A 13483-nucleotide genomic window follows, 5' to 3' on the forward strand; every position below is an offset into this window, starting at 1 on the left:
ATTCTATTTTAATGGCCTACCACTGTTATCACAGAGGAGACTAATCCTGGAAAGGGGGGGGGGGGGGGAGTGTGAGTGAGTGAGTGAGACAGAGAGAGGGGGGGGGGAGAGTGTGAGTCAGTAATTGAGTGATTTTATATATATATATATATATATATATATATATATATATATATATATATATATATATATATATATATATATATATATATGAGAGAGAGAGAGAGAGAGAGAGAGAGAGAGAGAGAGAGAGAGAGAGAGCATTTTACCAAATCATGGACTGGTGAGGGACTTAATTTCTCGATACTTTCTACAGCAGCTGTTGGGTTACAGTCAATCAATAATTTGGGTAGCAGTGGAGGAAGGCCTGGCCCATAGTCCGAGAGAGAGTGCAGACCTCAGATGTGCGGCTGCAATAATGTCTTCCTGGAATAAAGAAGGAGGAAAAAAGAGAGAGCGAGAGAGAGAGAGAGAGAGAGAGAGAGAGAGAGCGAGAGAGAGAGAGAGAGAGAGAGAGAGGATGGACCATCAAGAAAAGAGGAAGATGTGCAAAGTGCTAGAGAGAACTTCTTGTCTACATTCTTGAAAGATTAAGTGAATAAATATTCACGGAGTTACTCACAAGGTGTTGAAGGAATGTACTAAGTAAACAACCATTTGTTTTTGTTGAGGAGCAGTTGTGGTGATTGCTAGAAGAATACGTGGTCCCAAAATCCCTTGGCTTTTATGACTAACCTACTTATTATTTAAATAACGCCCCGTAAAATCGATGAAACAGGCATGATGTCTCTTGAGGTGGCCTGTTGTGCAGTGTTTAATGGATTGTTCCGTTTTTTATATCCCAAAGGTGATCTTAAGAGTCCGACATGTCATTTTAATACGCGAGCGCGATAGTGGAGTTTTTGATGAGTTTTCAAATTGTGTATGTGCAGAATTTCTATTCCAGCGACTCCAGATGGCGGTATGCCCGATATAACCCTTCGGAACGCTTAGGCGCTTCGGAACGTCTATTTTAAATCTTTAAAACATGGATTTTAAAATATAATTCAAATAATATTTTTTCAAGTGTGCTTTTATTATATTTTCCATTATGTGATTATGATTTACAATAAATGAAAGGTTTTTTTAATTTTTTTTTCATGAGTTGCCTCATAAAAACAGTTCGGCTATACTTGGGGACTTTTACATTGAAATCTAATTTGTTTATTTGTTACACCCAATAGCCGAATTCACAGGTTGAGAACACGCTTCGTAAACATGGAGAACTTCAACACTATGTTCGAATGTGGAATTAAGTTAAAGTTTAGCTTGCAGTTTCTTCGTCATTGAATATAACCTTTCCTAAACTGCTTATTTAGTTTAGTGTCTGTGGTTCTGGAACATCTGCTTTGGAATTGGTAGGAAATGGCAGGTAGTGGTCACAGTGCTAGCTAGCTAGCCAGCTAGCTAATTAATCAGCCAAAAAGTCACTGTCAGCAGTAGCTAGCTAGCTACATACCAACCCTTTCAGCAGCTAAAAAAGTCTATAAAGTTAATTTCGGCTTGTTGTAGATTTTAGGCTTCATTCGTCGTTGGTACAAAATACTACCAAATAGCTAAGTTAGACAGCTAGCTACTGTTTAGATATATTGTCAAATTATTAAGAATGTTACCAGGGACTTTTAGCTAACTAGAAATATAGCTAGACAACCAGATTAATCATATTTCTTGCAATCAAACCTTCAGACAACATTGATTGAGTTCTGTGGTAGTTGGACACCTCCCTACCTAAATTTACCAGGCTGGATTAGGTTATAGATAGTTATATGCGTTTGTTTTTATGCATATGTTTTAAACCACCAGGCGGGCGAAATTAACTAGCTAGTTTGCTACCTGTCTAGGGTTATAATATATGTGGCACTATATAAAAAAAATGAAAAAACACTGAAGTTTTCTAAAAGAAAGCAGGGCAAACAGTTGCAGTGAACGTTCTTGTAATGATGAGCGCTTGTAAGCCAGATATCTTATGGTCACCACATCATGCGGACCGATATGTGATTTGTGACTCAGAACTTAGCCTGTATCGAATTGGAGCTGTGGGTACGTCAGAGGCCAAGGCTGGATCACTCCCGCTGTCTGAGGAGACAGCAGCCACATTGCTGGCCATTAACTCAGACACCCCCTACATGAAATGCGTGGCCTGGTACCCAAAGCATGAGCCGGAGTGCCTGCTCGCCGTCGGTCAGGCTAATGGCAGGGTGGTGCTCACCAGCCTTGGCCAGAGCCACAACTCCAAATGCAAAGAGCTTATGGGCAAGGAGTTTGTGCCAAAACACGCCCGTCAGTGCAACACCCTGGCGTGGAACCCCGTGGACAGCAACTGGCTTGCTGCTGGTCTAGATAAGCACAGAGCGGATTTCTCGGTGCTGATCTGGGACATCTGCAGTAAATATTCCCCAGAGGCCGTACCAGCCGAGAAGCTCCGTCTGTCCGGCGATGCCGAATCCGGCATGGTGGTGACTAAGCCGCTGTACGAGCTGGGTCAGAATGATGCATGCTTGTCCCTTTGCTGGCTACCGCGCGACCACCAGAAGCTGCTGCTGGCTGGCATGCACCGCAACCTGGCCATCTTCGACCTGCGCAACACCAGCCAGAAGACCTTTGTCAACACCAAGGCCATCCAGGGCGTGACGGTGGACCCGCACTTCCAGGACCGTGTGGCGTCTTTCTTCGAGGGCCAAGTGGCCATTTGGGACCTGCGGAAGTTCGAGAAGCCCGTCTTCACGCTGCCGGAGCAGCCCAAGCCGCTGACGAAGGTGGCGTGGTGCCCGACGCGGATGGGCCTGTTGGCCACGCTGACGCGCGACACCAACGTCATCCGCCTCTACGACATGCAGCACGCGCCCACACCCATCGGAGATGAGACCGAGCCCACCGTCATTGAGCGGGCGGTGCAGCCGTGCAGCGAGAGCACCATCAGCAGCTTCGCCTGGCACCCGTCCGCCCAGAACCGCATGGTGGTGGTGTCGCCCAACCGGGCCATGAGCGACTTCACCGTGTTCGAGCGCATCTCGCTGGCTTGGAGTTCCACCACCTCGCTAATGTGGGCGTGTGGGCGTCACCTGTACGATTGTGCCGAGGAGGGCGGGTCAGCTGCTGAGAAGGACATCGCCACCAAAATGAGAGAGCGTGCTCAGTCGCGTTATGGCCATGACACCGTCCAGGTGTGGAGGAACCACCTGCTGGCTGGAGGAAATGACCCTCAGCTGAGGTCCCTCTGGTATACCTTGCATTATATCCTTAACTATTCACCAGCCAATAGAAATAAAGTACTAACCTTTTTTTTTTGTTCTTTGCAAAATATGAACACCTTTTGCGATGAAATACTCCTTCTGTAAATGTAATATTTAATGGTCTGTGTAATAGATATGTAATATTGATAAGTAATATTTTATTTTGTAAGACGTAAGTGATGAGAAGCAGTAAGCTCAGTCTTCTCCATTGCATATTGTGTTCGCCTGATTTCTAAGAGAGTTAAAGTTTCTTATGTAACAATCACTCATGCAACAATATACTGAGGACTTGGAACAGAGGCAACAGGGAAATAAACAGTCTCTGATCTACTCAGGCATCAAGAACATTGTCAAATCCAGTTCTGGTGAGTAGCCCACGATTTTTAACGGGTTTTTCAATTTTTTGCCGCATGCACGGTATGATCCGTTCCGACCGGCCTTCCCGCGCTCTTGCCTTCCTTCTCCAATCCCCTCCAGGCACGACAGAGATCCGGCGGTGCTGGAAGGGCTCGGAAAGGCCGGCGGACGTGGCGCAATACCAAAGCGAGGAGCGTAGCCTGGCGCTGCGGCTGTGTGGCTGGATCGGCCGCGGGCCGGACGTCGACATCGAGCCCTTCCTGAAGTCCCTGGAACAAGAGGGCGAGTGGGAGCGGGCTGCCTCTGTGGCCCTCTTCAACCTGGACATCCGCCGCGCCATCCAGATCCTCAACAAAGGAGCCTCTTCTGAGAAAGGTCTGGATGTTCAAACAGGGACTAGCGTGGTGTGGATTTGTGAAATGGAATATGAAATGCAATGGCAGTAGCAGGTATCTTATCGATGTGACATTTAGTGACGGAACACTGTACGCCAGCGCTTATTTTAGCCTGGGGTGTTAAAGTGGGCTTGGACTGCATGAGGGGAATGCTGTAGTGGTGCACTCACGTCTGCAGATGCATATTGGCACTGGACTTCTGCTGCTGTGTCCTGGGGAATGTCATTAGACAGGTTGTGCGAAGTGCATGCCAGTCTGAGGGCCAGCCCAAAGCAGCCGTGCCCTTCTGCTTCTCGTCTGCAGTAAACGTGTGCGATGAGAGAAGTTTCGCTCTCAAGACTGAAAATGACACATCCTCAGCCAGTAGAAATGGCCAGATGAAGCTCAGCCCCAGTAAAACCGAGCTTCTGTACATCCCGAGTACTCCCAACCCTTACCATGACCTCACAGTTTCCAACTCCCTGACCTCTGCAACATGTCCAGATTGCAGCAGTGCGATTGGTCTTCGATCTTCCAAAGTTTATGCGTTACTCTGCTGCTGCGCTCCCTTCATTGGCTTCCAGTAGCTGCACGCATCAGATTTAAAACCTTGATGCTCACCTACAAAGCCAAAAATGGACCAGTCCCTCCATTCATGATGTCAATGGTCAAAGCCCGATCCCTACCTCGAGTACTAAAAACCTCAAGTACGGCTTGGCTTGAAATACCATGCTTCAAGTCTCATGGAAGACAAGCATGGAGACTATTGTGTTTTGGCTCGCAGATGGTGAAACGAACTTCCACTTGCTGTCCGGACAGAGTCAGACGCGGACTGAAGACCCATCTATTTGTGGATTATTTAAATGACAACTGACCCTGCTCCTAAACTAGTGCTTATAGTAGGGTATTGTTTATTACACTGATATTGTCTAACAAACTCTAGTATTTATTGTTTATTACACTTATTGTTGTGTGAGAGCTTATGTATTCTGTACTTCTAGGCATCAGCCGTGATCCCTGTATTTCTACAGTATTCTAGTTCATTGGTATCTTGGACTCTAACTTACTCTTCTGGCTAGGAGTAAATGATAGCACTTTTGTAAGTCGCTCTGAATAAGAGTGTCTGCTAAATGCCATAAATGTAAATGTGATGATATCTGTAAACTTTGGCTGAGGCAAAGTACAGATCCACTTCCTGGTGTCAGGGCACTGTCAGGCATCTTTTAGGCACGTTAGGCACATGTCAGGCACATTTTAGCGTGGAAGGGGCCCTGCTGTGGGACCATGCCCCCCCCCCCCCTCCTCAAATTGCTTTGCAGTCTACCTGGTTCCTCTCGCGTGGGCGTTTCTGGTGGGCTCCTAACCAGGGCGTTCTGTGCTCTCACGTGTGCCCAGGTGACCTGAACCTGAACGTGGTGGCCATGGCCCTGTCGGGCTACACGGATGAGAAGTCCTCCCTCTGGAGGGAGATGTGCAGCTCACTGCGGCTGCAGCTCCAGAAGCCCTACCTGTGCGTGATGTTCGCCTTCCTCACCAGCGAGCCCGCCAACTACGATGCAGTACTGGTGCGTAGCCACACGCATGGGTGTGACGCCGGCTCCGGTTTATCGGAGTGGTCAGGGTATCGGACTGGTCTCAATAGTTTTGTCCTAGTAAGAAATAAGAAAAGGCTCTGAATGCCTGTCAGAACAAAGGTCTCCCTGCTCCTACTGATAATGTCACTTTCAGATCACCGATCTCAGTATGTTGCAGGGAGGACTGTGTATGTGGTGGTGGGAGTTTGCTCAAAGAAATGATACTCTGGCCAGGTGCATTGGAACTTATTCTCCAGGACTTTCTTAAACTACATCACACTTTGTTCGTTGATGAAGTTCGTGCAATTTGTCTTTTGAAACTTATTTTTGCAACACCCTTGTTGTTTCTCTGATTTGGATGTTGTTTTATTACCAGTATGAGAGTCGAATGGCTGTCAGAGACAGAGTGGCCTTTGCCTGTATGTTTCTAAATGACAATCAGGTAAATGACTTATTTACTTATTTCAGTTTTCCCCTTAATTATTCCAAATGTTTCAATATTTGTTTTACCCAGGACTTTTTGAAGGGTAAAAATGCACATGCATGTAAATGCATGTAAATGTTTGCTTTAGCTGCCTCGTTACATAGACAAGCTGACCAATGAGATGAAGGAGGCAGGGAATCTGGAGGGCATACTGCTGACGGGCTTGACGAAAGACGGCGTGGATCTGATGGAGAGCCACGTGGACCGCACGGGAGACGTGCAGACAGCCAGCTTCTCCATGCTCAGGGTGGGCCTGCAGCTGCGGTTCACACGACTTGGCACGGGTTCATTTTTAGCCACGTGCCATATATGCAGCAAATGCAGTTCACACAGCATTGCATGATGTGGAGCAAACTAGAAATTAAAACACATAAAAATATCAACTCTTTGCAGTTGTTGTAGTCTATATAAAGTATATATTGAGTGTGTGTGTGTGTGTGTGTGTGTGTGTGTTTGTGTGTGTTTTAATTACTGTAGTTGCATCAGGTGTTGTGTTAGCTTTTAGAGCCTTGACAACTGTGGGGGTCCTGTATTCCTTTTGCTTAAAATGGAGGGATCTTCAGTTGGTCCGTTTGAACTGTTTTTTTTTTTTTTACCTCTCTCTTCTTAATGCATGCATGTGTGAACATGTGCGGTGTGCTCAGGGCTCAACTGCAGAGGTGGTGAAGGACCCACGTGTGCAGTGCTGGATTGAGAACTACCGCCACCTGCTGGATGCGTGGAGGTTCTGGCACAAGAGAGCTGAGTTTGACATCCACAGGAGCAAGCTGGATCCCAGCTCCAAGCCTCTCGCTCAGGTACGGTGCCCCTTACACGACTGCATCACGCCATGTTCACGCACCTCAGGAGTCCATTATGCAATGTGAATGTGGTGAAATGTGAATGAAATTTGGGTTTTGCTAGTTATTGACCTCATACAGTGTCTGGCAAAAGTATACAGCAGGTGTTTCACCTGCAAGTAGAATTGCAGCTCCCAAAATACTTAATAATAAAGATGTATGAACATTAATTTCTCTCAGCTGTCCATGTTCTCCCCCTCATACAAACTAATGCTCCAGCATGAATATTCCTCATATGCCTCTGTTCCTCTAGGTGTTTGTGAGCTGCAACTTCTGTGGCAAGTCCATATCGTTCAGCTGCTCGGCCATGCCCCACCAGGGCCGCGGCTTCAGCCAGTACGGGGTCAGCGGCTCCCCCACCAAGTCAAAGGTCACCAGCTGTCCTGGCTGCCGCAAGCCGCTGCCACGCTGCGCTCTGTGCCTGATGAACATGGGTACACCTGTGTCCACCTGCACAGGTGCCTGACCCGATGCACGCCCTCCTAACGCAGCACTCTACAGGCCTTACGAATCAAACAGCACTGCGTGGCTAGCAGGGACTGAAAGCCTAATGCTAGCTGGCGTGGCTAGCTAGTCAGTTTCGTGTTGTTAGTTTCTAAAAACAGCTTTGACTCACCGTCTCCCATATAACCTACATAGAACAAGTTTTCACTACAGTTCCTGTCTACCGTTTATTCTCTGATTAAATGCAGTGCACCACGAAGGCCAGAGAGTTGAATTGTGTCAGTTCACAGCTGCGTAAACTGAACGTTCTGTGACCCTCGCTAGGCACGGGGAAGTCCGAGGAGAAAGTCGACCTGCCAAGAGATAAGAAGCTTGCCCAGTTCAATAACTGGTTCACCTGGTGCCACAACTGTCGTCATGGAGGCCACGCTGGTCATATGCTTAGCTGGTTCAGGTGAGTGCAATAAATGGAGTTAAGGAGTAACTGACGGGGGGAGGGGTGCTGACCCTGAAGTCCATCCCTTTCAAGCTAATGCTTTATATTTATTACCTACGCTCCACTCCAGTCCTGCAGTGGATGAACTCTGTGTTTTTCATGTTGTACTCTTAATTTTGGCCTTTGTAGTGTGAAATGAAACATAAGTGGATAATCTGTGGCACTCGAGTCTTGCTGTGCTCCAGCGCCTCCTAGTCAGGGCAGTACGGACTCATAACCGTTTGTCCCACTGCATCCTGTTCGTCCAACCCACTCCCAGAGACCACAGTGAGTGTCCAGTGTCAGCCTGCACCTGCAAATGTATGCAGCTGGACACCACAGGAAACCTGGTGCCCTCAGACACTGTGTAGCAGCCCTGGAGCTGCTTCTCCAGCACCACCTGAAGAAGAAGAAGCCCAGCTGCCTCAGCCAGACCCTGGGCTGGGACGGACCGGACCGCTGCTCGCCGGGGACGGGTTGCGTTCATCTACCTCCTCAGATCTGCCATCGACAAATGTGATACAAATCATGAAGAGGTGAAATGGGACTGTACATGGGATTGTACCAGCAGGTCGCTCGTGGGAAAACAACAACCCAGACGTGCTTCTGTTTTGAATGAAGCAACTTTATTACCTCAGTGTTGGTGAAGGTTAATGTTACTGTACTTTATTAGAGGAGGGTGTTCCCCTTAAATGTTTTAAGTGTCTTTAGAGCAGGGTTTGTATGGTGCAGTTCACATGCCAGCATCCCAAGGATGAGTCAGGGTAGAAATCCAGGACAAAACAAATCAGAGAGCTTTCAGAGGACAACTCCTGTTTGTTTCCAAGTACTATGGATGTTTAGGAGGGTTATGAAATCACTGAGGCTGTAGAATCATTTTATTGCGTACAATTGTTCATCAGAGTTGTTACACCCAAAGGAATGTTGGTTTTTATTAACATTTGCAAAATCCTGATTTTTCCTTTCATACTCTTGCTCTCAGTAAAATGACAAATGTGTAAATGTGACCTTTTTTAAAGATCTTTAGTTGTGGAGAACACTTTCACATTTGGTGCCCGAACATATTAACATCCCCGTCTGAAATGTTTATATGCTAATTGCATGGTTAAACATCCTGTTGAATTTCTTCGCTCATAAGGGGGGTGGTGGGGGGGGGGGGTCCACTTATTTGTTATGCATCTAGTTATTTGAGTTTTCTTTTTTGACGACAACTCCAAAATGCTTGAATTTACCACGGGGCGGCACATTGCTTCATTTACTAAATCACTTGGAAACTTCTAATATTTATAAAATTCCATGTTAATTCTCTCTAATATCGAAACTAATGATGGGTGTTTGTGTTTCCTGATTTATTCTATCATTTCTAATACACAGTAGCTTGCGTCCTCCAACAAATTTCTTTATTTTCGTAAGTGTATTTGCACAAACTCACTGGGTCGCTGTTCGCCGAAGTCTGGAGGAATAATCCCACCCCATGTTTGCTGTCCAATAACTACAGCAATAACCGTGAAATGTTCCGCTTTAACCCGCGCGCACGTTCGTTCGGAATTGACGCTAAAAGCTGCAGCTGCTCGCTAAAGGGCCACGTTTTTCTTGTCTGGCTAATACAAACTGCGCTCACAATCCAGAGTGCTGCTTGGTTTGTGTCGGCGTTTACAGCAACCGAGCGCAGCCCATCGGAGGTACGTCCCCCTAGTCCGTGCAGACCCGCGGAGCTCAACGCCGCCCCCCTGCTCCGGGGGACAGGACATCCCTGAACCAGTCCCCACATCTCTGCATGGGTCCCGGCTGGCACTGAGGGCTCCGTGCAAACGCTTCTCGGACTGTGATCTAGCAGGGCCGTGAATTTTGGAGTGGCTGTCGCAGGTGTGCTGGCTTTTTTAAGTCCCCGCGTTACGCTTGGACCATCGGCTCGGGTTTTGCACGGTTGTATCCAGTATAGCTCGTCAGCAGCTGCATATTGCATCGAGTGCGTTTTCACGGTGTTTGACTTTTGGGCTTGCTAACACACACCTGGTAGTGTTCACGCTTGTTTTGTGTTACTGTTCGCTTCTCGGTAACCAACCTGGAAAGAAAATAATGGATACTAACTTTATTCAACGTTTCATGCGAACTTTTATAGAGCACCCAACATCCTGAAGAGACGAGAAATAATGAATGAAACTAATTGGTCCACTCGAACAGTATAGTAACACTCCTAAAAATACAGCTAATTAGCTCTTATTTGCACAGATTGTGCCATAGGCTCCTTGCGGTCCTTACTGAGACTTTTTAAGATTTGCAGTTAAACAAACCATCGACTTTTCCCTGTTCTTTTAGCAAATTCAAAAGCCAACTTTTATAAATACACTTTGTCTTGGGAAACTGCGGGACTTACCGACAGTTCGGTGAGTATGATCATTGATGGCGAATCCTAAGGATGTTGCGATTTGCATTTTCATGGTATAATAACCTAATATAAAAATTCACGGTATCGCGGTATTAATCGTTCATTGTAATTTTCAAAAGTAAGTGGGGGAATTTACAAAAGTATAAAAGTCTCTTTGGACAACCTTGTATATATAACAAACAGCCCAAAAGGAAACAAAAAAAAAATAAGAATTCCACAATGGTCCATTTCTGAACATTCAGAAATATTGTGATGCAGAAATATGAGCATGTTTGTTTGCTTAACAAAAAACATAAGCAAACAAAAATATAAAATCCTATCATTGTTTTTTTTCCCCTTCTTTTTTTGAACCTCAAGTAAGGTTTTGGTGCAGAAATTCAATTAAGTTCATGCTTTGCATACTTAAGTGATATTAATAAGGAAAGAGGATATGTACTTCAGTTTAAAAAAAAAAAACTTACAAAAAACCCTTTCAGTGAGCACACTGGAGACTGGTATGTAGAATAATTAACGTTCTGTGTTTGCTAGGAATGACTATTTCTGAGTACATCTTCCACCAAAGAGGTGTGCACGTGTGGGAAGTAACAGTCTTTGGTCACCGTACTGACAGATTGAACTGTGGACAGGAAGGCCTCTTAAGACACTATGCAGTAGTGCTTTCCTCGTGGTGTCCGAGAGACCAGGTTCTGGCTAGGACTGCTGGGGTGTCTTCTGATCCTCTTTGCCTTGTTCTTCCAGCAGCTGGTGTAAAAGTACAGTAACTGCAGAGCGCACAACCCTTTGCAAGGCCTGTGGTGACTACTGGTGCTGTTTCAAACACCAGGCAGTGATGTTTGCTGTCAGGATTGTCTCTGTGCTGCTATGATAAACATTGGTAAGGATTTGGATGGCAGTTCAGCGTCCCTCAGTCAGCGGAGGTAATAAAGGTGCTCTTATACTTTTCTTAATGTGATGTGACCATGTTAAATTGATGACTAGATATTTGAAATAACTTGCTCTTGGTACCAGTGTTCTTTTGATAGTCAGGGGGGGTTGTAGCTTCTGTTCTGCTTCTTTCCAAAATCCATCAGCAGTTTTGCTTCAATAGCCAGTTGTTGTCCTGACATGCTGTTACATGGGTGACTGCACTCTCAATGGATGTTTGTGTGATTTGCAAACTGTAAGGAATCCAGGTCTTTAGGATGCAAGGATGACCTGGATGCCATGGATGTGAAGCAAAGGTATTTCAGTGCTAACAGTGCTACCTGGTGGAGAATTTTATTTTTTACTCTAAGCATGAGTGAGTGAGTTGCAGGTCAGGTCCATGAGGTTTCCCACGTAACAGTTCCTGAGATTAGTGCAGATGTTGAGAGTCTCCTCTACAGTGCTGCATGCAGCACAAAGTCTTTCTAAGTCTTTCTAATTCTGCAGTTGTCCACATGGCCTGCATTAGGACTCTCCACCTGAGACAGATGGGTTTTGCTAGGCTGGCTCTCCTCTCCCCACTCGGAGCCGGTGGGGAGTGTCAGACGCCGGTGGGCAATTTGCATGTGAAATGGCTCTGCTAAGCACAGAGAGGCTGCAGCAGCTGCCCAGGACACGATCTGCAAGTGAATGCAGCAGGACCTCCAGCATGGACTCATTCAGCGAGGCGCCCGCCCGACGGAGAGGCCCTGCTACTCCTCCCCCTTACCTGTGCCACGCCACATCCAGCCGGCTTGGTTCGCACGGCCTGACCTCTTACGCGGTGGGGGGTGGGGGTTGGGGGTGTTGTAGCAGTTGCAGACTTACAGGATATAGCAGGGTAACAACGTGCTGTAGCAAAACCCAGCAGATGGCTAGTTGGAAGTCGTTAGGCAGTGTGGCAGAGAAGCAGTCACATGCGGTGCATCATATTAAACATGGTTGTTGTAATGAGTCTCTGTTTGTAAGAAAGCAAGGTAAAGATGCATAAAATAATGTGGATACAGTTATGGGGAATGCGCTGGTTGTTTATTAAATAAAAGTAAAGTTTCTACACTGCAAAAGTTAATGTAAAGGTGCATTTCTGTTCAAAACATGCAGTAGGGACTCTGTGGGTGCCAGCGTTGACCTTTGAGCACCAGGTGCAAGTCGATTCTTTGCATGTTCCTGTCTGTGCATCATGCATTACGCGGCTGAACTCTCGTGTGGTCGGCACCACGCAGGTTGACGGCTCCGACTCAGCACGGTCACGCTATGGCTGCAGCGGTGTGCACTTGTTGCACTTTCAGTTGCAGGCGATGGATGAGCCCTGGTGTTTGGCTTCGAAGGAGCACTACAGGTCTTGTGTTAAGCAGTTTAGGTCTGCTTCATTTCCTCCTGAGTTCTTGGAGCATGGCACTCTGCAGAGTTCAAGCCCTGCTGTGAACCAGGAGGCCTGACTTGACTTTAAGCCACACCGTCATATCGAGTCTTGGGCCGGTCTCGGAGAGGCAACTTGAGGTAGTTTGTGCTTGTTGTAATTTTTTAATTTTGTTGTGGTTTTGTATTTTCATTTGTGCATCATGATTTATGGTCCTTAATTTATTGTAATCATAATACTTCTTCATAGTTTAACTTTTATCTTTATTTTCCATTTGGATCTTTTATGTGTTAGATTATAGAGAATCACAGGTTATTATAATAATAATAATAATAATTATTATTATTATTTTATTTAATCTCTAATTACATGTGGATGGCAGCTGGAGTTAGTATAAAACTCCAGGTTCTACAGAGTAGTGTGTAATACTGCTATAGATTGTCCTGCTGGTGTATAGGAAATATTGGAATGGTAGTAAGATTACTCCAAAATCACTGATCATTCCTAGCTAGGAATGGTGTGGGTGTGGCCCTAATATTCTAATGAGGACACTTGATTGACAGCTAGTTGTCAGACTCCCTGTCTGCTACACCCCTCAAACAGAGTTCAATATGACACAAGAAATGAAAAACAGAGCAATATAAGAATACATGTATGAACCTAACAATGAGGATACCAGTGCAAATGACTGATGTTCAGGGAACGGCGAAATAGATAATACAAGAAGGGCCGAAAAAATGTTTTGGTGTCTGAGGTTGAGGTTTAGAGAACTCTTATTACATGTAGATAATTAAATATACACATGTGTGGTGTATGAACCTGAGCATTCTCAAAAGTGTATGTGTGTGTGTGTGTGTGTGTGTGTGTGTGTGTGTGTGTGTGTGTGTGTGTGTGTGTGTGTGTATGTGTGTGTGTGTGTGTGTGTGTGTGTGTGTGTGTATGTGTGTGTGTGTGTGTGTGTGTGTGTGTGTGT

General features: G+C 45.9%; 2 protein-coding genes across 7 annotated transcripts in view; both read left to right on the top strand.

The window, feature by feature from the left end:
- The first annotated feature begins 1202 nt into the window (after positions 1-1202).
- mios (missing oocyte, meiosis regulator, homolog (Drosophila)) lies at positions 1203-8826 on the top strand. 2 transcript variants are annotated; one of them, XM_035526038.2, is made up of 10 exons: positions 1203-3273; positions 3539-3637; positions 3750-4004; positions 5399-5568; positions 5954-6019; positions 6150-6308; positions 6706-6858; positions 7154-7358; positions 7669-7798; positions 7970-8826. In XM_035526038.2, exons 1-10 carry the CDS (start codon positions 1977-1979, stop codon positions 7977-7979), a joined length of 2544 nt encoding a protein of 847 aa, XP_035381931.1. In that variant the 5' UTR covers positions 1203-1976; the 3' UTR covers positions 7980-8826. The 2 variants fall into 2 exon arrangements, with proteins under 2 accessions (XP_035381931.1, XP_035381930.1); XM_035526037.2 differs by having other exon boundaries at positions 8100-8826.
- Positions 8827-8971: 145 nt separating this feature from the next.
- glcci1b (glucocorticoid induced 1b) overlaps positions 8972-13483 on the top strand; it is a 10208-nt gene continuing 5696 nt past the window's right edge. For 2 of the 5 annotated variants that reach the window (XM_081720339.1, XM_081720345.1), the window contains exon 1: positions 8972-9685. The gene's annotated coding sequence lies outside the window, so the exon portion shown is untranslated. The other 3 variants (XM_035526042.2, XM_035526041.2, XM_035526040.2) reach the window with 2 other exon arrangements.

Source organism: Electrophorus electricus, chromosome 1, assembly GCF_041902795.1.
Source record: "Electrophorus electricus isolate QZ-2024a chromosome 1, ASM4190279v1, whole genome shotgun sequence".
NCBI lineage: Eukaryota > Metazoa > Chordata > Actinopteri > Gymnotiformes > Gymnotidae > Electrophorus > Electrophorus electricus.